At 36.6% G+C, this 26,173-nt stretch overlaps 1 protein-coding gene across 1 annotated transcript; it reads left to right on the plus strand.

Annotated features, from left to right (window-relative positions):
* The first annotated feature begins 22,572 nt into the window (after positions 1–22,572).
* Positions 22,573–22,980, plus strand: LOC145067162 (egg cell-secreted protein 1.2-like). The gene has a single exon (XM_079014360.1). The coding sequence runs from the start codon at positions 22,573–22,575 to the stop codon at positions 22,978–22,980; it is 408 nt and encodes a 135-aa protein (XP_078870486.1).
* Positions 22,981–26,173: the final 3,193 nt, after the last annotated feature.

A 26,173-nucleotide genomic window follows, 5' to 3' on the forward strand; every position in this document is an offset into this window, starting at 1 on the left:
GTAGTAAATCAATGTAAATATGTAAACATGTCATTTTTAGTCATTTTACATGTAAAAGTTAAACACTTTAACTTTTGATTTTTTTTTCTTCAAAAGTTAATCCAAACACATTTTAAAAAACAACGTAAAAAGTTCTTTTAGAAAAAGTCATTTTACAAAAAAGACTTTTACCCCCACAAAAGTTAATCCAAACACCCTCCAAGTATAAATCTTGCAACCCTTTCAACCTAACCCTAGATAAGTTAACTTTTTCAGTTTGTTTTAATGATGTTTTGGCCCTTCTATTCCATTTGAACCCTTTTAAGGAATTATCTTAACCTTATAATCCCACAAACCCATTTAATTGATTTTTTTTTTAATTATCAACTAGTCTGTTTAGATATTAAATAACATCATTTTAATTTAAATTATTTCATTATATAACCTTAAAACCGAAATAATCCTATGGATATAAATATTTGTCTAACGGAAAGTAATATAGATGACAAAAAATAAATTCGGGTCGTTACACCGACCCCTAGATCATCTAAATTTACATCACCCATTTCCAAATAGAAAAATGATTCGAAACAGGGCGTTACATTTTAGGACTTTATTAAAAAAATTTCCTAAAAAATGTGACTTTTCTGCATAAATCCCTCCTTTTGCACATAGAAATTGGGGTGTGTGAACCCCTCACACGAATGATATATTATTGATTCCAAATAGGATGGAAGTGTGTAGATATACTTATTGAACATGTGCATAAGTAGAGATGCACTTCAAAAACCAGATTCGTGTAAAAAAATTGATCGTATCCTAAGACTGAAGTTATCTAAAATCATATCGGAAAAATTTGATCCGTTAGATTTTAGTCAGAATATTTATATTATTCTGAACCCAATATCAGATTAGACTTCAGATAAACAAATCGATCCATATTCTATCCAGATCCAAAATTCTTTTTGTTGGAGCTACGATTTAATATATATATATATATATATATATATATATATATATATATATATATATATATATATATATATATATATATATATAAAGCCATTCGCGAACTTTGCCAACTGTATTATATTGTTTTTTTTTACTATATTGTGTTGGTTATTGTGGTAACCAAAACATAAACGCAGAAGCATAAACATTAAATATTTATCTCGAATCTTGTTAAAGAAAAGTTAAACAAGAAGAACGATTACATATCTTGTTCCATTAAGGTTTTCGAATTTGAAGATTAGAGTTGGGTTTTCTAGTTGATCTGAAGAACTCTCTCTAAACCCCACAACAAACCCTAAAACGAATTTCTTGTAGAAATTTCGTATATCGTAAATCTGCTTCTCGTCACGTATTTATATCGATGGAGATATAACCGAAATGTGAGAGATATTAAGGATTTAGGAGATCTTGAGTTAAACCAAAAACTCAATTCACAAGATAAACATGGTAAGTGTATATCTTCATTTATTAATAAAATCAATCCATCAACAATTTTATATAATTTTCATAATTATATAAAAGCAATGATAACATTATTCATATACATTTATTAATGGTCCCAAGATATCCAACATATTGACCTTCCAAACACATATAAAGTGATGTTAGATATTAGTACTGAACATTCAAACTTATTTTCTTATACTTTCATTCTAAAAGTTCGATTTCAATAAAAAATGACATCAAGATATAGACATTTTTATGTTTGAGAATCAAACAATGTTGCCGTGAAATTTATATCGACTCCCCAAGCAAAGGATGTTAGGGGATATTTTTGATTTATGTGAAATGTTTAGCGGTGTGTAAAAAGCTCGGTGTAAAAGGTGCATTGTTTTTTGGGCAAACACGATAATACTACCTTGCAAAATCATGCAAATTGAACTTTTCCCACGTTAAAAGCACAAAAGGATCCACCTTAAATGGGTGTTACTCCTGAATGAGTGACTTTTGTTTACAACAATGATTGAATTTGGGTAAAATTTTGCAAGTTCATGATCCAAGAGGGGTTTTCATTTAACCACTTCAACAACACAATTGACACAATTATTAAGTCGGATTTCTAATCGCAATACTGACAAGTAATCCGCACTACTTTAAGATGTGACTCTATGAATTATTGGGAACTAGCCAAAAAGTTTTGTGATAGAGATTTCTAAAGACAAAAACTTCACAAATGGTCCCTGTGGTTAGCTGAAAATTGCCACTTTAGTCCAAAAAGATTTGGACTAGCACCAGTAGTCCAAACTTTTCATTTTGTTGCGAGTTTGGTCCAATTTGCTTTGAACTTTTTTATATTGACGATTTTACCCTTACCTTTTTCTTTTTCTAGTATTTTTTGTTTATTTAAATACTTTTCTAATTAAAAGAAAAATAAAAAAGAAAATTTGTCTTTTCTATTTTATTTTTATAATAGAAAAAATACATCTCTCTCTCTCCAAATCTTGTATGAATGGATGAATGAAAGACTGTTGATTTCTGAAGATAATCAACGTTTTGAATGAACTTCTCAAAATTGGACTTCGGTTTAAGCATACTAAAAGGATGTAAACTCAGGTCTTCGATTTCAGTATATGGGAGAAAAGGATGAAAGGGTGTTTGTCTTTCAAACTCAACAGGAAGACCTAATAACCCATTCAACCGATCAAAGCTAACATGCGCTACATGGCGCACATTAGTGGGCCATCCAATCTCCATAGTAGAAAGATCTTGCTTTTCTGCTGTAGTTGTGGTTTTGAAAGAAACAACAACCCAGAAAGATTTCCTGAATAGGGTAAACAAAAGTGCCAATAACGACAGTTGTTGATTATCCCTTTCTCTTCGAACATTCAATTCATCGTCTTTGTTGTCATCTTTTTGGCAATCGGTAACCCTAGAAACCCTTTCTCCAGCTTCTTCTGATTCTTGATTTACATACTGAAACAATGCAGTGTCATGGTGGGTTTGCAAAGAAGAAGAAGATGAAGATGGAGAATGGAGGACCTGATTTATGTTGTCGGTTATGGATTTTGTTCAAGATCTAGATTAGCTATTACTCGTCTCCGCCTAACAATCAGTTGTCGAAAACCCTAGCAATCAACAGTCGCCGCCATTCTGACAAATGCTAGGGTTTCAAACGGTGATGTTGTCGGATCTATCTCAAACCCTAATCAAAATTCATCTCCACAATCGAAATTTGAAGACAAAACTAGATTTGAAGACAAAACTAGATTGAAGGCAAGATATTGATTTCTGGAGTGTATGTTTCTGTTTGTGTTTGAAGGCAAGAAATCAATTTCTTTCCCTTGAATATTTGTGTATTAGCTATGGGATTCTGATTTCTTCATTTTCATCTTGTTTCCAAATATTCATCTTGTCGAACTTTGTCTGTATGTGTATGAATCAAGAAAAGAGAGAGAGATAGAGAGAGAGAGAGAGAGAGAGAGAGAGAGTATGAATCTGGTTCAAATCTTTATCATATGGTGAGGGTGATGTTCCATTTTTCTGAAAATTATAATGATGAAGATGGGTTTTGTAGGGGTGAGAGAAAGAGGGAGAGAGAGTTATTTTGTTTTATGAAGAAGGAGAGAGAGAGAGAGAGAGAGAGAGAGAGAGAGATTTATTTTTTTAAATCCGAAAATCAAAAAAACAAAAAAAGAGAAAATCATATTAACAGGGGCAAATCCGTCATTTAAATAAAATCAAAACAGGTTGGACCAAACAAACAACAAAATGAAAACTTTAGACCTTTGGTGCTAGTCCAAACTTTTTTGGACCAAAGTGACAATTTTAAGCAAACCACAGGGACTATCTGTGCAGTTTAGTCATTTCTAAATTTAAAAATCAGGATGTCTTTTATTATATAATGTTTGGCCATCCTCTGAATCTTCTCCCAATAACTATCTTGCAGCAATGACACTTTGAATAGATATCACTACTTAGGTAATGAACAAGTTTTTTTTGAACTATTTCCTTATCTACAATACAGCTGTTTGTTTTTTTGTTATTTTAGTTACTGTTTATTTCCTATTTTACACAAAGTAGCAACATGCTTAGATTTATTAAAAAAAATAATGTCATGTCATTAAATTTTCACCATAATAGCAACAAACTTATAATATTTGCTCAAATAACCACCATGATCATATAAGGATTGGCATGATGTATCGACGAAACTGACATGAGTATTCAAAGTTGCAGAAAAACTTAGTTTGTCACTCTTTCTTCTTGATCTTGACTTCTAAAACCATGTGACAAGTAATCAAAGTTACAAAAGACTTTAAATAGCCTAAGTTGCATCCCTTATAAATCAAAGTAAAAGACTCAACTTGTATAGGATAATATTTTCGGTGGTAATACAGTTCGCCCACACTACATGATATGACATCGTATTAGTTGTCAAACTATGGTCGCTAAAGGTCTCATCGTTGTGGCTAAGGGTGCTCATCAATTTAAATCAAATCGGTTGGGTTTGTGTTCCAACTAAGTATGACTATATATGTATGAACTGAATGAAGCAATAAATGTTGCAGTTGTAGCTAACATTGTTGTTTCTAGTTATTAGTTTCCTATGTAGCTCTTTAGAGCGGCTTCATGGCTCAAAAATTAAGCTTTTGCATCTGAGTGAAGAGTTGTTGTTGGGGACCTGACTACCTGCTCAGTAGCCTATTAACGTACTTATAACCCTTATTTAACTACATTTAGGTCCCATAATTGTCCTAGCTAACATCGATTTAAAGGCCATATCTTTAGATTCTCTAATATATGGATTTATAAAAGCTCCTATAAAAACAAGAAAAAACATAGGAAAACAACTACAACAAAACAATAAAACATGCAACACTATTGATTGTCTTCTCCTACTAAGAAAGACTCTCTTAATAGAAATACAAAAAAACAACAAAATGAAAAGGAAAAGCTACATTACATTTGTGATCCTCTATAGACAATCACTCACTCGCTGCTCGAACAAGAAAGTATAAAACTCATATTGTTTTAGTAAGACAATCAATAATAAATCGTGATCCTCTCCCGAAAACCCTTTCTTGCTAGAACAAGAAAGAAGACAAGTCATATTGTTTTCGTAAGACAAGCAACAGTTGATTGTCATGCTTGACATTCTCATGGAACCGGTCCAATCAAATCCTCCATTAGATATTGGATTTTTTCAACCAACTCTATCCAATTCATTATATTCAACCGAACCAACCAGTCTAATTGGTTATTCGATTGGATCGGTTTTATTCATTGGATATATTTGATTAGTTATCCATTATCCAACCAATTCTAATCTACTTTATATCCAGTAAGTCTATAACAACCAAATATAATTATACTAATTAAAACTAAATTTGCATATAATTACGCTAAATAAGACTAACAGATGACACTTTAAGTCTTCAATTCACAAGGACCAAAATTCAAAAAATGCAAAATCATTAAAAGAATTTGCTATATTTGCGATTCTCTCTAATATTATTTGCATAATAATATTGGATGGTAATAAGATATTTATTGGATTAATATTGATTAATATTGGATCAGGTTGGTTCGATTATCTATTGGATTTTCAAGTTGAGCCCATAACCAATCCAATCCAAATGCAGTTAGATATTCAATCTAATCGATCGGTTCGAATTGGGTCGAATAAGTTTTGTACACTCCTAAGTGTGGCTAAAAAGCTAATTTCTTGTAGAGATTTTGAGATTGAACAAGTTTTTTTTATTTATTGGTATTTTTGTCTTTTGGTTTTTGATGTTATATTAGGATAATTAGAGGTGTAAACGAGTCGAGCCGAGCCCACATCTAACCAGCCCCAAGCTCAGCTTGTCTAATTTTTTTTGTGCTCGAGCTCGAGCACAACTCAATTTGAGCCTTTTGGTATGAAGCTCGACACCATCTCGTGATTTGTAGAGATTTTACAATTATCTTCGTCTTACATAATTTTTATTTGCAACCATAATATATATAGTCTGGTAAGTGTTCAGTAAAAATATGAGATATAAGAGGAAGATAATAATGAAATTTTGAAAATCTTTAAAATAAATCAAGTTAGGGGTTGAAGGTTAAGAACATTGTAATGCATATATGATACAAAACGACATAGTATAGTGAGTTTAATTAGGTACCTAAGGTTATATACTTCTTAGAGTATATATATATATATATATATATATATATATATATATATATATATATATATATATATATATATATATATATATACACACACACACACACATACACACACACATAGAGAGAGACTCTTCGTAACGTATATTCGAGCTCGAGTTCGTTTAATAAAAAAACCTAATATTAAGCCCGAATAGAACTCGATTCATTTAAAATCGATCTCGAATCGAATTTTTAACAAGTTTATTGAATAGTTTATGAGTAATTTGACGTGTTTGCATGTTGCTGCACCAACCTTTCAAGACTTAATTTATCTTGTATAGTACATTAACAAGTATCAGTTATACTAATTTATCAATGTTGACATGATAAGGTGATAACTTTCCTTTACAATTTACATTACGCTTAAAACATGAGGAGTATATATTTATGAGTTCTTTCAACATTTTTAAACTCTGACATTTCATACATTAATTGGCACTTGTTATCTGTTTACTTCCGTTCACGCAAACATTTACATACCGACAACTATTAAATATCAATCGTAAATGACCGTCTAATTTTATATGATTTTGTTAATTAAATGAACAAAGATAATATGGTAATTAAGTGATATAAATAATTTCTTTCTATTCCTTTTATAGGAGTTCCAATAAAAGATATATATATATATATATATATATATATATATATATATATATATATATATATATATATATATATATATATATATATATATATATATATATATATAGTTAGAATCATATATAACAGTTAATTATTGTATGAACGTATGATTAAATGTAGACCAATCGTTTTATATATGGATATTACACTAATGTTGGTAACTAAATTAAACATTATCTAAATTAAATACTGATATTTATGGAATTTAATTTAAATTTCAAAGTAAAACCCATTTTTATGGAATTATACGTCTTTGTTTGTTCATCCATAGCCTGACTAACTTCGATGATGGCAAAAACAATTTGAGGCTGAAATTGATCCACACTCCACTAAAATTCAAGATATGTAGTTATTATAAATATATTATATTAAATTCTTTTTTGTGTTGATAAACTAGAGAAAAAAAAGAATGAAGACATCAACAGTTGTTGGTGGGTGGTAAAAGGAAATGCTAAGTAACGTGAGTGAGTGAGGTCGTCTATAATTTTTCTAATTGTTATTCTTTAAGAATGATATCTTTTTTATTCTCGTATAATAATATAAGAATGTTTATATTATTCTTTAAAAATTATATTTTTTTATTCTCACATAAATATACAAGAATGTTTCACATTTTTTAAAATGTTTGTTATTCCTTAAAAGTTATATTTTTTCTATTCTCAAAGAATAATATAAGAATATTTGTTATTTTTAAGAATGTTACGATATAATTGTTATTCTTTAAGAATGATATTTTTTTCTATTCTTATAGAATAATTTAAGAATCTTGTTATTTTTAAAAATAATGATATAATTATACTTGTCTCATGTCTTTTGACGTAAAATATGAAAGAATATAAATGTTATTTTTCAATTTTGATTTTTATTAATTAATGTCTCTTTGTTGCCTAAAATATAGGTACGTTTTATTTATCTCTCATAAAAATTGTTATAAATGCCCTTATAATTATTTGTATGTAATTATCGAGTAACGCTAGCCCATGTTATTAACATGTACCTTAAGATCATAACTCTACATTCCTTTTAATCTAATAGTCATAATTTGGTTATACATTCACACAATATTTATGATTCATATTTGATCCTAATCCTATATATATATATATATATATATATATATATATATATATATATATATATATATATATATATATATATATATAGGAGGGTTCAATTGAGAAGAATACACGATGGCAAACTTGTAAATATGATATGATATCCTTTAATCACAGATATGTAACTGTGGATAATTTGATAACAATTCAAATTCATTACTACTCGATCGTTCATCATCCAAATTTCTTATCCAACGTTCAACGATCATCCAGATTTCTTCAATTAAATCATCGATCAACATCATCTAGTGTTAATTAATTATCCATCTTCGTCAAAAACACGTTCATCAACATCATTCAACAGTAGACCAAAAAAAATTCGTTTTGGGTTCTTTCAATCCAACCTTCAACTATGCTTGAATACGAGAATATCTTCAACATCTACGATTAATTTTACTCCTAGTGTCATTAGATCAATATCATCGATAATCAACAGCAATTTCACTTCATATCATTCATTCAACATCGATCATCAAACAAAACTTCGAAATTAAGGTTAGAAAAACATCAAATCATTTTTTTTGAAAAATTTCATATAATTCTCTATCAATGTACTATCTTGTAAGTTTTAAATAGTCAAAGTATCATGTTTTAGCATTTTTAAGAAAGCTTACTTGTATGCACTCCAACTGTTTGATGAAATGCATAAACTAAATTACCACGTTATATTCACATATGAATATGTTTTCGCACCTTAATCAGTATACGATTATTAAAACACAAAACAAATATACAATTTTATATGTTATTCATATGTGAATAACACATAGTACATAATCTCATACATAGCACATAATCTCATACAACATACATATAACACATAGCACATAATCTCATACATAGCACATAAGACCCTCTGGTCTACACAATATACCACTATAGGTAACGTATAGTGAGAAGACTCACCTTGGTGTCTCGGTAAGTATCTGACTCGGTAGAAATGTGATCTAGCCTCTGCCTAATCACATAAAGTAAATACTCTCATAAATACAACTGTACTCAACCCTAAAAGTCAACACGGTCAACGGTCAAACTTTGACCCGACTCGTCGAGTGCACTAGGGAGACTTGGCGAGTCTACACGTCTCCACTGACTCTCTCTTAGACCCTCTTGGCATGTCGAGTACTTCCCCTGACTCGACGAGTTCCACCTGGCATGAATCGCGGGGCCACCCTGACTCAACTCGCCGAGTCTCAAGAACAACTCGGCGAGTTCCAACTTGAACTCAGACCCCCTGACTCTCCCTGACTCACCGAGTTATTATCCAACTCGGCAAGTCCACTGACTGAGTGATTAACGGGCAACCTTCATACTACTCGCCGAGTCTGTTCTTCGGACTCGGCGAGTTCATGCCATGCACAAACTCTATACAACTCCTGAGGTCAGATCTGTTCTATACAATCGTAGATCTGGCCTTCCCAAGCATGATAATCACGTAAAGTTTGGACCTTGACACTCATATAACATATAAATGGTCCAAAATGGTGATTTAGCCCCAAAAATGACATCCCTAGCTCATGGATCCTAAAAAGACTCATAAAGCTCCAAGGGTTAAGTTCTCTGGACCTCTTTGGGTCCAGATCCAGAACACAAACTCGAGAAGGGACCAAATGCTCCACTTAATCAACCTCTAAAAGGGTTAGAAAACCCTAACACTAAGAATCAACACCAAAAACTGAAGAAGGTCCGAGAATAATACCTCAATACAATCTCTATGGGCTTAGAAACCACCAAAATCGCACCTCCTTCAGCCTCCTCTTGCCTTGGTCACTTCCTTCTTGCAAAAACACCCACAAAAGGATCAAGAATGGCCTCTCCTTCCTCACAAACGCTCTAGATCTCTTAGGGTTTCTCTATGGGGGTTGGTGGCCGCAAATGACGGCCCTAAGGGCCTTTAAATAGGTCTCAAACCCTGGAAATTAGGGTTTCATTAAACAGCGTGGGCTCGCCGAGTCCACTCGTGAACTCGCCGAGTCCAGCTGTGAACTCGCATACGACTTCGCGACCATACTCGGCGAGTTTAGATGCCAACTCGCCGAGTCTCCTCACAACACCCAAAATAGAAGAACAAAATATAATACCTGGGGATCCGGATGTTACATTTCTCCCCCACTAGAATCAGACTTCGCCCTCGAAGTCTCACTCTGCAAACAACTCTGGATGCTGCTCCCGCATCTCACGCTCCGGTTCCCAAGTCAACTCTGACCCTTTCCGATGCTGCCACTGGACCTGCACCAGAGGTACTTCCTTGTTCCTCAAAACCTAGATCTTCCGATCCCTGATCGCCACCGGTCTCTCAGCATAATTCAGGCTCGCATCCACCTGAATATCTTCTAATGGAACCACTGCCGACTCGTCGGCTATACACTTTTACAGCTGCGACACGTGGAAAGTGTCATGAATCTGACCCGACTTTGCTGGCAACTCCAAACGATAGGCTACCCTGCCTACCCTTGCGATCACCCTGAAAGGACCAATATATCAGGGCCCCAACTTGCCCCTCTTCCTGAATCGAATCACTCCTTTCCAAGGAGAGACCTTCAGGAGCACGAAGTCACCGACCTAAAACTCGAGCTCGGACCGGCGTCTGTCCACATAAATCTTCTGAAGACTCTGAGCGGTTAACAACCTCTGTCTGACCTACTGGATATGCTCTGTCGCCTGAAGCACGATCTCGGTGCGACCCATCACACGCTGCCCTACTTCTCCCCAGCAAATAGGGGTTCGACACCTCCTCCCATACAACAGCTCAAAGGGCGGCATGCCAATGCTCGAATGATGGCTGTTGTTATAAGAAAACTCCGCCAAGGGCAAATACGTGTCCCAACTCCTGCCGAAATCCAACACACATGCCCGGAGCATGTCCTCGAGCGTCTGAATCGTCCGTTCACTCTGCCCATCAGTCTTTGGGTGGTATGCGGTACTAAAATGCAGTTTCGTACCCAATTCCTCATGAAACTTCTTCCAGAATCTGGAAGTGAAACGTACATCTCGATCTGAGACAATTGAGATCGGTACTCCATGCCGCGATACCACTTCTCTCATGTACATCTCTACCAACTTCTCCGCGGAAAATCTCTCACTGATGGCCAGGAAGTGAGCACTCTTCGTCAACCTGTCCACAATCACCCAAATTGCATCAACACCCCTCGCGGTCCTTGGCAATTTGGTGATGAAGTCCATGGTAATCTGTTCCCATTTCCACTCGGGAATCTCTAATGGCTACAGCTTACCATGTGGACGCTGGTGCTCGGCCTTCACCCTGCGACAGGTCAAGCACCTCTCTACAAACCATGCGACATCCCTCTTCATACAGGGCCACCAATAATCCTTTTCAGGTCCAAAATACATCTTAGTGGCCCCGGGATGGATCGAGAATTTCGATCGATGAGCCTCTTCCATCAAAATGGTACGCGTTCCGCCCACGGACGGTACCCATATCCCACCCTGAAATGTCATAAGCCCCCAGCTATTGGTAACTAATTCCGATACCAGCCCGACAACTCGCTCTCTCTTCTGGCTTTCTGGCTTCACAGCCTCAGCCTGGGCCCCACAAATAGCATCTAACACTAGGGTCATCACTGACAATCTCAAACAGACATCTCGTATAGGGGCGCCCTCCGCCCTACGGCTCAATGCATCGGCTACAACATTAGCCTTGCCCGGGTGGTATAGCATCTCACAATCATAATCCTTGACCACGTCCAACCACCTTCTCTGGCGCATATTCAGGTTGGGCTGATCCATCAAATACTTCAAGCTCTTGTGGTCCGTGTATATCGTACACCGAACCCCATACAGATAATGTCGCCAGATCTTGAGGGCGAACACTACCGCTCCTAAATCCAAATCATGAGTGGGATATCTCGACTCATGAGGCTTAAGCTGCCTCGATGCATATGCTATCACATGCCCCCTCTGCATAAGCACTGCTCCTAATCCAGATATCGATGCATCACAATATACCACAAAATCTTCCATCCCTTCCGGAAGGGCTAACACTGGGGCTTCGCATAATTTCTGGCGAAGTGCCTCGAACGAGGCCTGCTGCTCCAAACCCCAAGAAAACGCAACACCCTTCCGGGTCAACTTGGTGAGTGACACGATGATCTTGGAGAAATCCTTAATAAATCTATGATAATAGCCGACCAAAACCAGAAAACTCCTGATCTTGGTGGGTGATCTCGGCACCTCCCACCTCATGACCGCCTCAATCTTGGCCGGATCGACCAATATCCCATTCTGGTTAACGAGGTGCCCCAGAAACTGAACCTCTCGTAGCCAGAACTCACACTTGGAGAACTTGGCATAAAGCCTCTCCGATCTCAAAACTCCGAGGATCTCCCTCAAATGCTCCTCATGTTGCTCTCTGGATCTCGAATACACCAATATGTCGTCGATGAACACGATCACTGAGCGATCCAACATCGTTTTGCACACCCTGTTCATGAGATCCATGAACACCGTCGGTGCGTTGGTGAGTCCGAAAGGCATCACCATGAGCTCGTAATGCCCATAACGAGTTCAGAATGCTGTCTTCTGGACGTCCTCCTCCCGCACCCTCACCTGATGATAACCAGACCTCAAATCGATCTTCGAGAACCAAGATGCTCCCTGCAACTGATCGAACAAATTATCGATCCTCGGCAATGGGTAACGGTTCTTGACCGTTAGCTTATTCAACTCATGATAATCAATGCACATCCGGTGCGAACCATCCTTCTTTTTGACAAAAAGAATAGGCGCCCCCCATGGCGAACTGCTCGGCCTGATAAATCCCTTCCCCAGCAGTTCCTGGAGCTACGAGGATAACTCCTGCATCTCTAGAGGCGCAAGGCGATAAGGCGCCTTGGCGATAGGCGCAGCTCCCGGAACCAATTCAATACCGAACCCTACCTGCCTCTCCAGAGGCACACCCGACAACTCCTTTGGAAACACATCCAGGAACTCATGCACTATCGGAACCTCATCAACCAACTTCGGTCTCTCTGAATCAACCATCGCATCCATCACATATGCCACAAATCCCCTACAGCCCTGCTGTAGACTCTGTCTCGCTCTGGCGGCCGAACAAAATGCTGACCCCGTACGTGTACCCTCGCCGTACACCGTAAGAACTCCCCTACTAGGGTCTCGAATCGTCACCAATTGACGCTCGCAGTCTATCACAGCTCCATATCGGCTCAACCAATCCATACCCACTATAAAACACACGTCCCCCATCGCGACCGGAACCAGATCTATCGGGAACTCCACACCGAAGATCTCAAGGACACATCCTCGAATCACATCTGAAGAATACACTGCTCGCTCATCAGCTATGGAAACTCGCAGAGGCCGATCCAACGCCTCTCGACGGACACTAATATGCTGACTAAATGCTACGGAAACAAACGACCGACTCGCACCTGAGTCAAATAATACCAACGCAGGCACATAACTCACAAGAAAAGTACCTAAGCATATCATCATATAAGCATAAAAACTCAACTCAAATAAAAGATGAAAAGAGAATACATACCAACCACAACATCGGGCGCCGCGTGGACCTCTTCCGCAGTCAGCTGAAATGCTCTCCCACGAGCCTTTGGGGCCTCGGCCTTCACTGGCCGGACCTCGGTAGCCCTAGCAGCAGGTGCAGATCCCTGCGCTGACCCTTGAAGAAGCTGAGGGCACTCAGCCTTCCGATGGCCGGTCTGGTTGCAATGAAAGCAAACCGAAAATCCCTTGGGGAAATTCCTCGCGATATACGCCTCCTTCCCACACTTGTAGCATACCCCAGCCCTGCACGACCCCTCGTGACTCTTACCGCACTTCCCACAAGTGGTGCCCTTCGCGCCCCCAGATCTTGAATCAGCGGGTCTAGCCCGCTTGGCTACCGGCTGAGACTGAGCCGGTCGCCGATCCGCCCTCTGTGACTCGGCCTCCTCCCTGGCCTGAGTCTCCAACTCAATCTCCCTCTTTCGGGCATTTGCCTGGAGCTCAGCAAATGTTCGGTAAGTCGAGTTCGCCACGAACTCCCGAATATCTCTCCTCAGAACACTCAGATAACGACTCATACGAGCCTGCCTATAAGACACCTGCTCAGGGCAAAACATCGCCCTCTCATGAAACTTCCTGGTGATCACTGCCACAGAATCAGTACCCTGCTTGAGGGTCAAGAACTCCTGAATCAACCGTTCCCTCTCCACCGGGGGAACATACTCCTCTCTGATCATAGCGGTGAACCTCTCCCAGGTCACCTCGGAAATCTCAGCCAAAGTGAAGTTCGCCGTCACGAACTTCCACCAATCCTTCGCTCCCAGGCGGAGCTGGTTCAAGGCGAACCAAACCCTCAAGTGCTCCGGGCAAGGGCACGTATAGAAACATCCCTCGATGTCAGAGATCCATCTCATAGTGGCAATCGGGTCCTGTGTCCCGTCGAACTCTGGTGGCTTCGTGTTGCTGAACTCCCGGAACAACAACGAGTCACCTCCCTGAGGTCTGGCAGCAGCAACAGCAACAGTAGCTGCAGCTGCATCAGCCTCAGTCAGCGCTGCGTACCGCTCATCAAAAGTCTCAATCAACGTGGTCTTGATGTCCCCAAACATCTCAGGAATCTCAGCCCGGATGGCAGCAGCCACCTCCTCATGAATCAATCGACGGATCTCCTCGTCGCTGACACCACTACTCTCAGGTGTGTGTCGAGTCCCAACCATGATGCCTCTGAAATACAACGAAAATTATCAGAGACTCGATCGAGCATACACATACTCGATGACGCAACCCTACTTGTCCTCCGTTGTCCAAAAGATTCTTACTTGGAATGCCCACTGATCCGGTGTCTTCAGTAGTACGGGCCTAATACTACTGACCACACCGCATCAACATTCACTCCAAGTCCTCCTCCTTGGATCTTAGATTACAAGTACTCTATTCTCTTGAGCTCCTAACTGCTATCTACTCGCACTCAAGTATCTCAGTAGCAGAAATCTCCTAGGCTAAGGCATCACAAATCAGGCCACTCTAGTCCTAATATGTATACCTAGCCTACTCTAGCATGCATAATGTAACATAACATATCTCATATCACATAATGTAAGGGTACTTTTGGGGATTCACCATTCTGGCGCTGGCTGATCGTACACACGACTATGCTCTGTTTGTCTCAAAACTCTTTTTATTCTTTTCAAAAAATTTACTTCATTATCAAAAATTTCCTCAAATCCTCAGTTTGAGTTCAGATACGCCCGAAGATGCATCCGAATCCCTCAAACCAAGGCTCTGATACCAACTTGTAACAACGTAAATTTTCAAAACAATTTTTCATTTTTAAAACATTCACTCACTCATAAAATAATGTCAAAACACATTGTATCAAATGTTATCATCACAAAACTGATGGGTTTTTGCCATAAGAACATCCTATGTGCTCATACAAACCCTAATGCTTGGATCTAGGTTTCTCTATTGTACATCCAAGTTATCCAAGACTATAAACCCTAATTCTAGCATACAAGTAATCATATTAACATAAGAATGGATTTAAGATATTACCTTGATTGTTATGTAGCAATAACAATCCCAATTCCTCCTTGTATTGACTTTAGAAAGCTTAGAGTCACAAATGTCACTCCTCTAATGGTTCATAAACATCAAGAGCAAGAGGATGAGGAGGAGAGAGGATGGAGGCTGCCAAAAACGTGTTCTAACCCTAGAAGAGAAGTTCCCCACGTTTTTGAGCCTTAAGGGTTCTATATATAGTGAGGCTATTAGGGTTATCTAACAAGGAAACCCTAATTTGGATGCTTAAGCCCTAAGCAACCCATGGACTCCTTTAATTAAGGCCTTGGACGATTTCTTATGGGTTTCCCCATAGAATTCGTCCACTCCTTAATATAAGGCAATCCATGGCCCAAATTGCAATTATCTTATAATTACATTCCAGTCCCTTAAGTTTAATTAATCTCTTTTAGTCACAAAAATAATTACCAATTAATTATTGACTAATATTAATTAAACAATATGATTTCTCCTTTAATATATTATTCTCATAATATATTAATAAATCATATTTAATCCTTTCTCTCCATAATTCATCCTATCAAGTTGCTTTGGTGAAGGCAACCCAAAAGGACCATGCACCATCGGGTCAAGTACATACCAAAATAGTTATGGACTTAGACACTAATCCAACAGTCTCCCACTTGGATAAGTCTAATAACTATTATGCGTATGACTTCAGATCCCGATCTACAATCGTAGCTTTCCAAAGCCGCTGTCAACTCTAATCCTATCAGATATGTGTGTCCTTTAGATAAGGGATCATATATTCCTCCATTCTAGATATCGTATGAGACATGATTTCAAATCATTCTTCTTTGTACTATTTCTCGAATTTCGATTTATGACGACTAACTAATTTAACAAATCAAATTAGACCTAGCCCGACCGAGCATTTACGTTTGTCATCATTAAATCATCGAGGGGCCCAAAGATATCGCTTTTATCCTTCTTTGGATGAAAGGAACGGATAAACTTTGATTCAATGCTTGCTTGCACTCACTCACTCACCGAATCACACACAATAATATGTATTATAACACCAAGTTACTGGTGCGTTTACATATTATCAATGTGCAACCGATTTGCAATATACAACTCACACATCTCGGTTTCAAGAATATAAGATGTTATCGTCTCACCAATCACTCATGATACAATTCACGGAGTGATCCAAGTGAGCGTGGGTTTAATCCAATGCTTAAATTCATATTCATAAGCACTCATGAACGTTGCAGCAAACATTTGCTTATGTCTAATACTCTTTTAGACATTCCACACACAAATTCATGACAGTCTTCATTCATACCTACTTCCAACATATGAATGACTGTGGCCTGTTCGAATAATTTGACTGTTCTAAACCAATTAAATTATTCAGGAAGTCAAAACATGCAAAGTGAAACACAAGAATAATACTAATCCCATATGACCTCAAACCTTTGAGTATAAATAAAACACCTTTTATTTATCACCATATCGATTACTCATTATTTGTTGTTTCGGTTAATCAACTTCTTACTTGAATTATCACACTTGTCCCATGCTCTTAGCATGCACACAATGTTTACCTATGGTTCTTACTTTGTGAAATAGATCAAATTGAACACATTTCCAATCATTCTCATTTCCCAACTCCTAATCCTTTTTCATAAGTGAAAGAATATCGAATTCCTGCCACTTATGGAATATGTTAGATTCTAACATTTTATGCAATGATCCTTTCGTAATGTCACTGCACCAAAGTCACAAAGACTATTGCCAATGAAATTACAAAGTCCTCTATCAGAAACTGTTACAATACAATTCCTTAGATATGATGTCTCTCACTCAAAGTACATTCATTTGAACATCCTTTTGCATAAAAGTTTCTAATCTAGACATAGATTTTCAATATCAAACTCCTTTGGTGTGCGTGCCATGCGATCACCCCGAGCTCTTCCTTCCGCTGCCGGAAGTACCTGAAACCAAAACTTAAAACATAAGCACAAAGCTTAGTGAGTTCCCCAACCTACCACATACTATATACGCATAACCATGAACACATAACCACATACTGGGCCCCTGCCTTCTGCATCGGGCCTTACCCGGCATCGGGCCCCGCATGACATCAGGCCCCGCCTGGCATCAGGTCCCACCTGGTATCGAGCCCCACTCGGTATACATATTTGTCTCTCTTAGGCCCCGCCTGTCCCCCGGCCTCGCCCACTACACACATACATACAATCAAATAGCATACTAGTACATAAATAAAACAATCTCTAATTTTACACTGGTCTAAGGCCTCGCCTAACTAGGGCCCCGCCCCTGCTCTGCTACTGAAGTTGTGGAACCCCGTCCATACTCGTGCTAGTAGTGAGATAGGGCCCCCGCCCACAGTCACTCCCTACCTATCACGAGCCTCGCCCCTACTATGCTAATGTTGAGATATGGAACCCCATCCATACTCATCTAGTGATGAGATACGAGACCTCTCCCATACTAACCTCCCTACTAGACACATACAAGTATCATAGAGACAACAAGTATAATCTAACATACAACATAAGGATCTTCCTCGAGATTGCCCCGACATGGCGACATCGGACCCCCGGACTGGAAACACACTATCATCTAATCATACTATGGGCTTACCCCAACATCGGACCCCCGGTCCTGAATCTATCATACCTACTCATGCAAGAATCACAAAGACCTCTGACATTCTAACCTTCCTCGGGCCTCGCCCGACATCAGGTTGAACTCGGAACATATAACAATAAGTGCCTAGGGCTAACCCTCGGGTATTCCTACTATACATAAACATAAACATAATGGGCCGACATTGGTGCCTTAGACCCAAACAAACAATAAGGAGACTCACCTTGCACTGTTGAAGACTAGCTGAACACTTCTGACTACTATCCGACAACTCCTGAACTGTTGATCCTTCGGCTCCTCGAACTATCAATACCTAAAATAGCACTTAGACCAAAATAACCTCAAAAGTCAAACCAGGTCAAACTTGGTCAATGTCAACTGTCAAAGCCAACGCTCCGATTTGACCCACCAAATCGTCGAGTCCCACAGTCCACACAAAACTCAGGACTTCGATCCTACTTGTCGAGTTCTCCTTGAACTCGTCGAGTGCACCTTCAACACATCGGGACCCTCCTTCATCCGAATCGCCAGGTTCCTCTTTGACTTGCCGAGTCCACCTTCATAAATTAAGGAGATTGCCTTAGACTCGTTGAGTTCCTCCTTGAACTCGTCGAGTACGATGATCTTCAGGTCCACCAAGAACCCAAACTGGCAGAGTCATCTTCTAGATTCAACCCTCCATTACACAGAAACATGAATATTGGGGAACCATGTCCCGACTCGTCGAGTCCAAAGAGCAACTCGTCGAGTCCCCTAAGGTACAACTCTATTCAGACAATTTCAGAAGATCTTAAAGCATCCAAAACATAGATCTGGACCCAACCACCTCATAACCATGCAAAGTTCCTGCCTTTTTCCTCCATTCATGGCCTTTTGAGCTAAAAAAGCCAAAAGAACACTTCTTAAGCTTGCATGGGAATCCCTATGGCATAAAGCTTACACCTTTATGCCATAACAGCCCTTAGCGGTGCTAGATCTGAAAACACAAGCCCTTGGGACGTCCATTCCTCTCATGCTTGGGTTCTTGGACCAAAGACCCCCAAAAGTGATAAAGAAGAGATCTATATATATATAATGATCAAGGTGGAAGCTTTCTTATAGGGATGAAAGTGGGTCCAAACCCGGACCGGATGGACCCGGACCCGAAAAACCCGGAACCGGTTAACGGGATTTTATAGAACCGGAAACCGGACCGGTATATAGGAACCGGTTCCGGTTCGGTTCCGGGTATGGTTCCGGGTAAAGTGGGTCTAGAACCGGAAAACCCGGAAACATCAAAGTGGGTAGGTTGGAACCGGATAAAGTGGGTTTAGACCCGGAAAACCCGAAAAAACCGGAATTTTTTGGTAATTACTTACTACTTAGTGGGTTGAATTTTGAAAATTTTCATATTGATATCCCGACTTTGGGGGGCTGTAACTTATTGAATACGAAACCACAATTACCAAAATTAGAGTCTAAAATCATGTACAAACTCTAAAATACACTCTGGAAAAACCCACATGTCAATCCGAATTTAAACGAATGAGATATACTTGTGTTAATATTTTCACATAATACAAAGTACAAAAACAAATAGCTGAAAAGTTGAAAATTTTCAGTTTTGATATCCCGACTTCGGAGGACTGTAAATCATTGAATGTTAAACCAAAAATGACAAAATTATAGTCTAAACTCATGTACAAACTGTAAACTAGAAGTTGGAAAAAACCACATGTCAATCCGACTTCAAACGAATTAGATATGCATGTTTTAAAACTTTCACCGAATACAAAAAAACTAAAAAAACTAAAAACTTTCAGCTTTGGTATCTCAACTTTTGAGGACTGTAAGTCAATGAATATAAAACTAGAAATGATAAATTTACAGTCTAGAATCATGTACAAACTCTAAACTACATGTTGGAAAAAACCGTATGTCAATTGGAGTTGAAACGAATAAGATATGCATCTTGTAAACGTTTCACAAAAAGTGGTTCCGGCCCTAAAAGTGGTTCCGGTTCCAAAAACCGGTTCCGGATTTTAGACCCGGTTTACCCGGACCCAATGGACCCAAACCCGGATTACCCGGAACCCGGATAAAGCCAATTTTTAAACCCGGAACCGGACCCGGTTCTATATATTCCGGTTCTAACGGATCCGGTTCCGGTTCGGTTCCTGTTCCGGTCCGGTTTTCCGGTTCTAAATCTCATCCCTACTTTCTTACTAGAAAATGGAGGAGAATGCAAGAGGTTTTTGGATCTACTAGTCTCTTCTTATATCCCCAAGGCTTCACTTTCTACTTCAAACTTCACAACACTCAAAAAATGCTCACAATGGCTCACAAACTCATGGAAGGCACTAAGGTTTCATTCTGGTCTTGAGTGAGCATCAAGGAGGATGATGAAGGGTTATAATGTTCCTTAAATAGGGTACAAGGCCCAAATTTAGGGTTTTCCCAAAACCTGACCAACTCGCTGAGTCAGTCCTCTGACTCGTTGAGTAGGTCACTTGACCCGCGATCCAAGTCGTGCTCCTACTCGTCGAGTCACTCCACCTACTCGACGAGTCACTTTCTTATTTTGAGGTTTTTCTTTCCTGTCTAGGTCTTCTGAATTCGGGGTGTTACAGTGACGATGACCGAAACCGACATCCGTCAATGGCGGTGGCGACGTTAGGTGGCGGCAATGGTGGTAGCTTGTAATGATAGATGGAGAGTTTGTGTTTGAGATTTTGAAGGTGAGTGAGAGTGTTTGAATGCAAGAAAAATAACCCAAATATATATATATATATATATATATATATATATATATATATATATATATATATATATATATATATATATATATATATATATATATATATATATAAAGTTTAGATGTTCATATGTAAATATTAGTAAATTTATGTTTGAATCTAAATAATTCGTTTGACATTTTTTAATATTTCAAAATTTTGATCATACACAAATAATTTATTGAGATTTACAAATAAATTTATTAAGATTCACATGAGAATAATCAATAATTGTTGTAAAAATGTGATAAATTGAGCATTTTAATGTGTATTAATATTTATAAAAATTAGAAGCACTTCAAATTCACAATATAAATCATAATTAATGAGCTGACATATGAATCCCAATGAGTTGAACATTTTTTTTAAATAGATACAAAACAAATTCATGTATAAATCTGAACGAGGTGAAACTAAAAAAACAATAAGAAAAAAATAATTAAAGTTTTTTTTGTTATAACTTGATACATGTACGCTCGAACTAATAAATATACATCAACAGAATGTGAATTATATGTTTCTTTGTTACGTATACACTTCTAAAATAGTTATATATTTATTTGTTATGTATTTTAATCGTAATAACATTTAATATTGATACTTATGAGATTTTTTATGGTATAATTTGGTTTATACGTGAAGTTCAATAATATATTTCTAATAAAAAAATTTACGTAAACATTTGCTAAAAGTTAAAAAAAAACAACAAAAAAAAAGGAAAAAAAAAATTATAACATGTCATATAAATCAAAAGGATAAACTTATAGTAATATTTTAGGGATAAGTTATTTCATCTAATGTAATACGTATGAAAGTTATTGGGGTCACAGCCCCTTTTTACAAAACAAATAGAAATCCATTTTTACAAGATAAATGGAAATGATCATCCCCCATATTTTAAAAAAGCACACGTACACGGCATATTAAATTAAACCCCGCCATGCATTCTTCACGATTCATATCTTCTTGAGTATAAATCAAGCAAAAAGCCAACCCTAAAACTCACTACAATCCATGGCTTCAAAAACCTTAATTTCATTCTCATTCTCATTCTCATGCATTTGCATAGCAATGGTAGCCCTAGCAAACGACAGATCAATCTCGACTCCTAACTTTGACCTCTATTTACCCGAAAAGGCGAACATACTAAAATGTCGAGCTGCATATATGAGCATGGGAGATTGTTATCTTGAGACCACAACAGCTTACAGAACCGGTCAAGCTCGAATCTTCATGGGGCCAAAGTGTTGCAGAGCTGCTCAAGAACTGAATTCATGGTGTTGGCCGAAGTTCTTTGGTCTCAATCCTTTTTATCCTCCAATTCTTGACATTTATTGTTCCAAGTTTAAAGATGGACAACCAAAGATCCCTCCAAGCTGGTGAACCACAAGAAACCGGTCTTAATTAACCGATCGATCATCAGAATATATATATTATATATTAGTAGTTTGATTAATTATGCCATTAAGTAATGTTATGCGTTTTATGTCACGAATAATGGATATTTATTTGGTATTGTGATTTGCTTGAATGGAATCTTAGTGAATTATGTAATCTTTATTAAGATAAATGATTCGAATCATATTTTACCATTTAAACCTAACTAACAACAAAATCCTTTACAAAACCTACCAAAATCACAACAAGAAACAACTATAAAATCATCACCACTTATTTCACACTTCAAACCAGGACTTTAACAAATGCATTCATCTATGGCTTCTTTGAGATCATCGCTTCTCATTCTTTCTGTCTTTGCAACACTACTTCTAGCCTTATCGCCATCTGGGCTAGCTGATGATGATCAAGAACTTCAAACCTCAGGGTTTGAGCTCGACTCAACACCTTCCCAACCTAGTTTGGGAGATTGTTGGCAATCTGTTGAAGAGATCATTGGTTGTTATTCAGAAATTTATCGAGCTTTTGTGAATGGAAAACTAGGGATGACCATTGGCCCTTCATGTTGTCTAGCGATTGAGGACATAAGTTCCAACTGTTGGCCTCAAATGTTTCCCGGCGCCTCATCATCATTCCCTCCGTTACTAAAAGGCTATTGCAGGCGCTATCAAGCAGGACAACCCGATGCGGAAACCCCTTCCGCTGAACCAGCTGATGACTTTTAAGGCTAGCTTGGTTGCATCTCTATGGCTAATTAAACTAGACAGATTTGTATTTTAATTTATGGTGTTACTACTATATTACTTGTTTGATTATGATATTTTTCTTTGGAAATGTTGGGAATCTTGTTAGTGTTCGTATTTCATCGTGACTGTTTATTTGCATTATCTAAGTTACTTATGATGATTATAGACCGTCGTTATTTCTCTTTTGTGTTTAATATATTGTTGAATATAAATAAATAAGTATCATTCCTAATAAATCAAAATCTTTTTGCCACATGTCCTCTTCTCTTTCATTTTAACTAGGACTGACAAAATTGTACCATGGAAAAACAACCAACATGTAACCAACCGAACCAAGAAACTTGGTAGCCAATATATTTGGTAGCCAATATGTTTGGTTGGTAGTACTGTACCAATTGATCAATATTGGCATGGTAAAAATACAAAAATTAGAATACCATAATAATATCGTACCAACCAATTCATTTGATATATATATATATATATATATATATATATATATATATATATATATATATATATATATATATATATATATATATATATATATATATATATATATATCAACTGTTAATTGTATTTAGTGTTTACAGTTTTAATAACATTATATTAGTCATTTTGTTGTATTAGTAAATAGTTATTACCACGTTAGAACACAATATTAAAACGTTACTTCAATAGAATTTTTTTGTAAACTAAAAGAACTACGTAACTAATTTCTATACTACACATCAAAATCCGGATGTCTTTGCTTATTTTTAAATTTTGCAATAGAAATTAAAAGAAGTTGATATATACCATTACCAATTTGTATCAACCAAACTTGTTGGTAGCCAAATAAATTGGTACCAAGTATACTTGATATAGTATCGGTAGCAATTTTTTTATACCAATTATAGTTGGTACGGTACACGGTTTAGAGAAAAATGAATTAGTACCATACCAATTCCACCCCTAATTTGAATACATGACATTTTATAGAATTTTTGAATATTCTATTTCCCACATGCCATTTTATTGTATTTTTTTATTTTATTAAATTAAAATTCCATATTTAATATGTAAGATAATATATATGTAAGGTATTTATTAGAAATGGTTTACATATGTCATGTATTCAATGTATTAAAGCCTCATTAATTTTAATAATTTATTTTTTTTTCATTTTTTTTATAAATTCAAACTTCTCAAATTGTTAAAACTTCATATTTTTTTAAAAAAAATAAACTCATGTAATACATGAGTCTCACACCTAATATATTAATATAAAACTAAAGACAATATGGAAACACATATGATTTATATATAACTTAAGGGATTTAATTGCATATTTATATATCTTCTCTTACTAATTTACTTTTTATAGAAATTTATTTCTTGATTAAATTCATGAAAACTCAACTGAGGAACAAATATAAATATAAATAAATCTAACCTAATAAATTGAAAATGATTTTTGTGGCATGTCATTTTTTCAAGGATTTGACACGTGTCATTAGATTTTATGAATTTCTTATTTTTCCGCTTGACATTTTCTAGTGTTTTCCTTTTTCTTAAAATTAAAATCCAAATTATATTGAATGTTTATATATAAGGTTGATAATTACATTAAAATCTCATAATAAATGCTCAACTAACCTCTTTTCCTTCTTTTTTAAATCGTTGATATCATGCCTATGGCAGTCCAAGTCCAGTTCCACAGCTAATCATCATAATAATTCCAAAATTATACAATGTTGAAGGAAAATATTTCAATATACCGTGATATCAATCATGCTATTTCTATAATCAGTCGTTGTATTACGGTACGATATTTCTACTTAGTATTCTCTCTTTGATTTTGTATACATGAATGCTTCATTTATGTCTTTTTTTCATTTAATTCTGAGAGATGTTAAACCATTTTTCCTTAATTTTGCAGGAATGGGTGAAATTAAGCGATTGGACAAAACTATGAATTATTGTATAGTTCTCGGCGTTCAATATCTTTAATGGAGGTATAGAGTAATTTCACAATCAAATGGTCATAACATCTACCAAGTTTTGCCATTTTTGTTTTGCTTCTTGCTTTAGGTTTCTAGGATTTGTTGGAACAATACACCCCTCCTGACATACAGTCTTTTTTTATCTGTCTCTTTTTCCACTTTCCTTTTTCTCCATTCGAACCATAAGACACAATCGTTTGAAAATTGAATACAAAGATTTGGTTTCAAGAATCAAAGCATCAAAGGTAAGTGATGTTTTAATAGCTTTAATTTTAATTTCTTTGGTTTAATTTTATCATCTATTTCAAAGGAAACGAGAATGAGATTTGTAATAAAAATATATTAATGGAAGAAAAGAAATTAAGGAATATTTGTTAAAGTTAGGATTTATAATCAAAGAAATATGATTTTTTGTGCACCATTTGGAATTTGATAGGCATATCAATCCAAACATGATGCTTAAAATCATACCTTCTTGTGTTTTCAATCATGGATCTTGATTTAAATGGCCATATTTGTTTATGTACATCTTTCTTTATATCTACACTCTTGTTCCATGCTTAGAGTGAGCACAGGGTAACCACAATCTTTATAGCATCCTTGAATTTTTCTATGAAATTTGGTTAAGAGTGATACCAATGGTGTATTTGAAAGGTCAAATTTGTTGCCAAACGGAGAAGATGAAGGAAATTGCAAAGCAAAAGGCTATTGAGGAGTGAAAGATATAGAACCAAAGGTGAAATGCTTTATTACACCACAAATCACTCATAATTTTCTCAATTCTAATCTCTTCCAAGTAATTATCTTGCTATGGTATCTTAAATTTCAGTTATTCACCTAAACTTTCTAGTTTGCCTTGCCCTGTTTACAATTTTTGTTTAAAGTTTTGACATTCAATTTGGATTGTGTTTCGTTGGATAATGATAATTTAGGATTTATTTGAAATTCAATTAATTTTGTTTAATTTGTATTTTAGATAATTTAGGTCATTACATTTGGTTTCAGTATGTTTTCATTGTTGGTCATTTGGATTTCGGAAATTATTCAGTCTATCATACATCAATGTCTGGTAGCTAAACTTTAATATGGCATTTGGACTTTTTGTCAATGCGCTCATAAAATCAATTTTCTTCCATTGGTGCTTATCAAATTCGTCTTTTGGTTAATTTGGTTAAAAATGAAAGTAC

This window comes from Lactuca serriola, chromosome 8 (assembly GCF_051521515.1).
Source record: "Lactuca serriola cultivar US96UC23 chromosome 8, Lser_US96UC23_V15, whole genome shotgun sequence".
NCBI lineage: Eukaryota > Viridiplantae > Streptophyta > Magnoliopsida > Asterales > Asteraceae > Lactuca > Lactuca serriola.

What these genes read in the sequence shown, in the direction of transcription:
- LOC145067162 (XM_079014360.1), top strand. Translation starts at nt 22,573, where the DNA reads ATGGCTTCTTTGAGATCATCGCTTCTCATTCTTTCTGTCTTTGCAACA.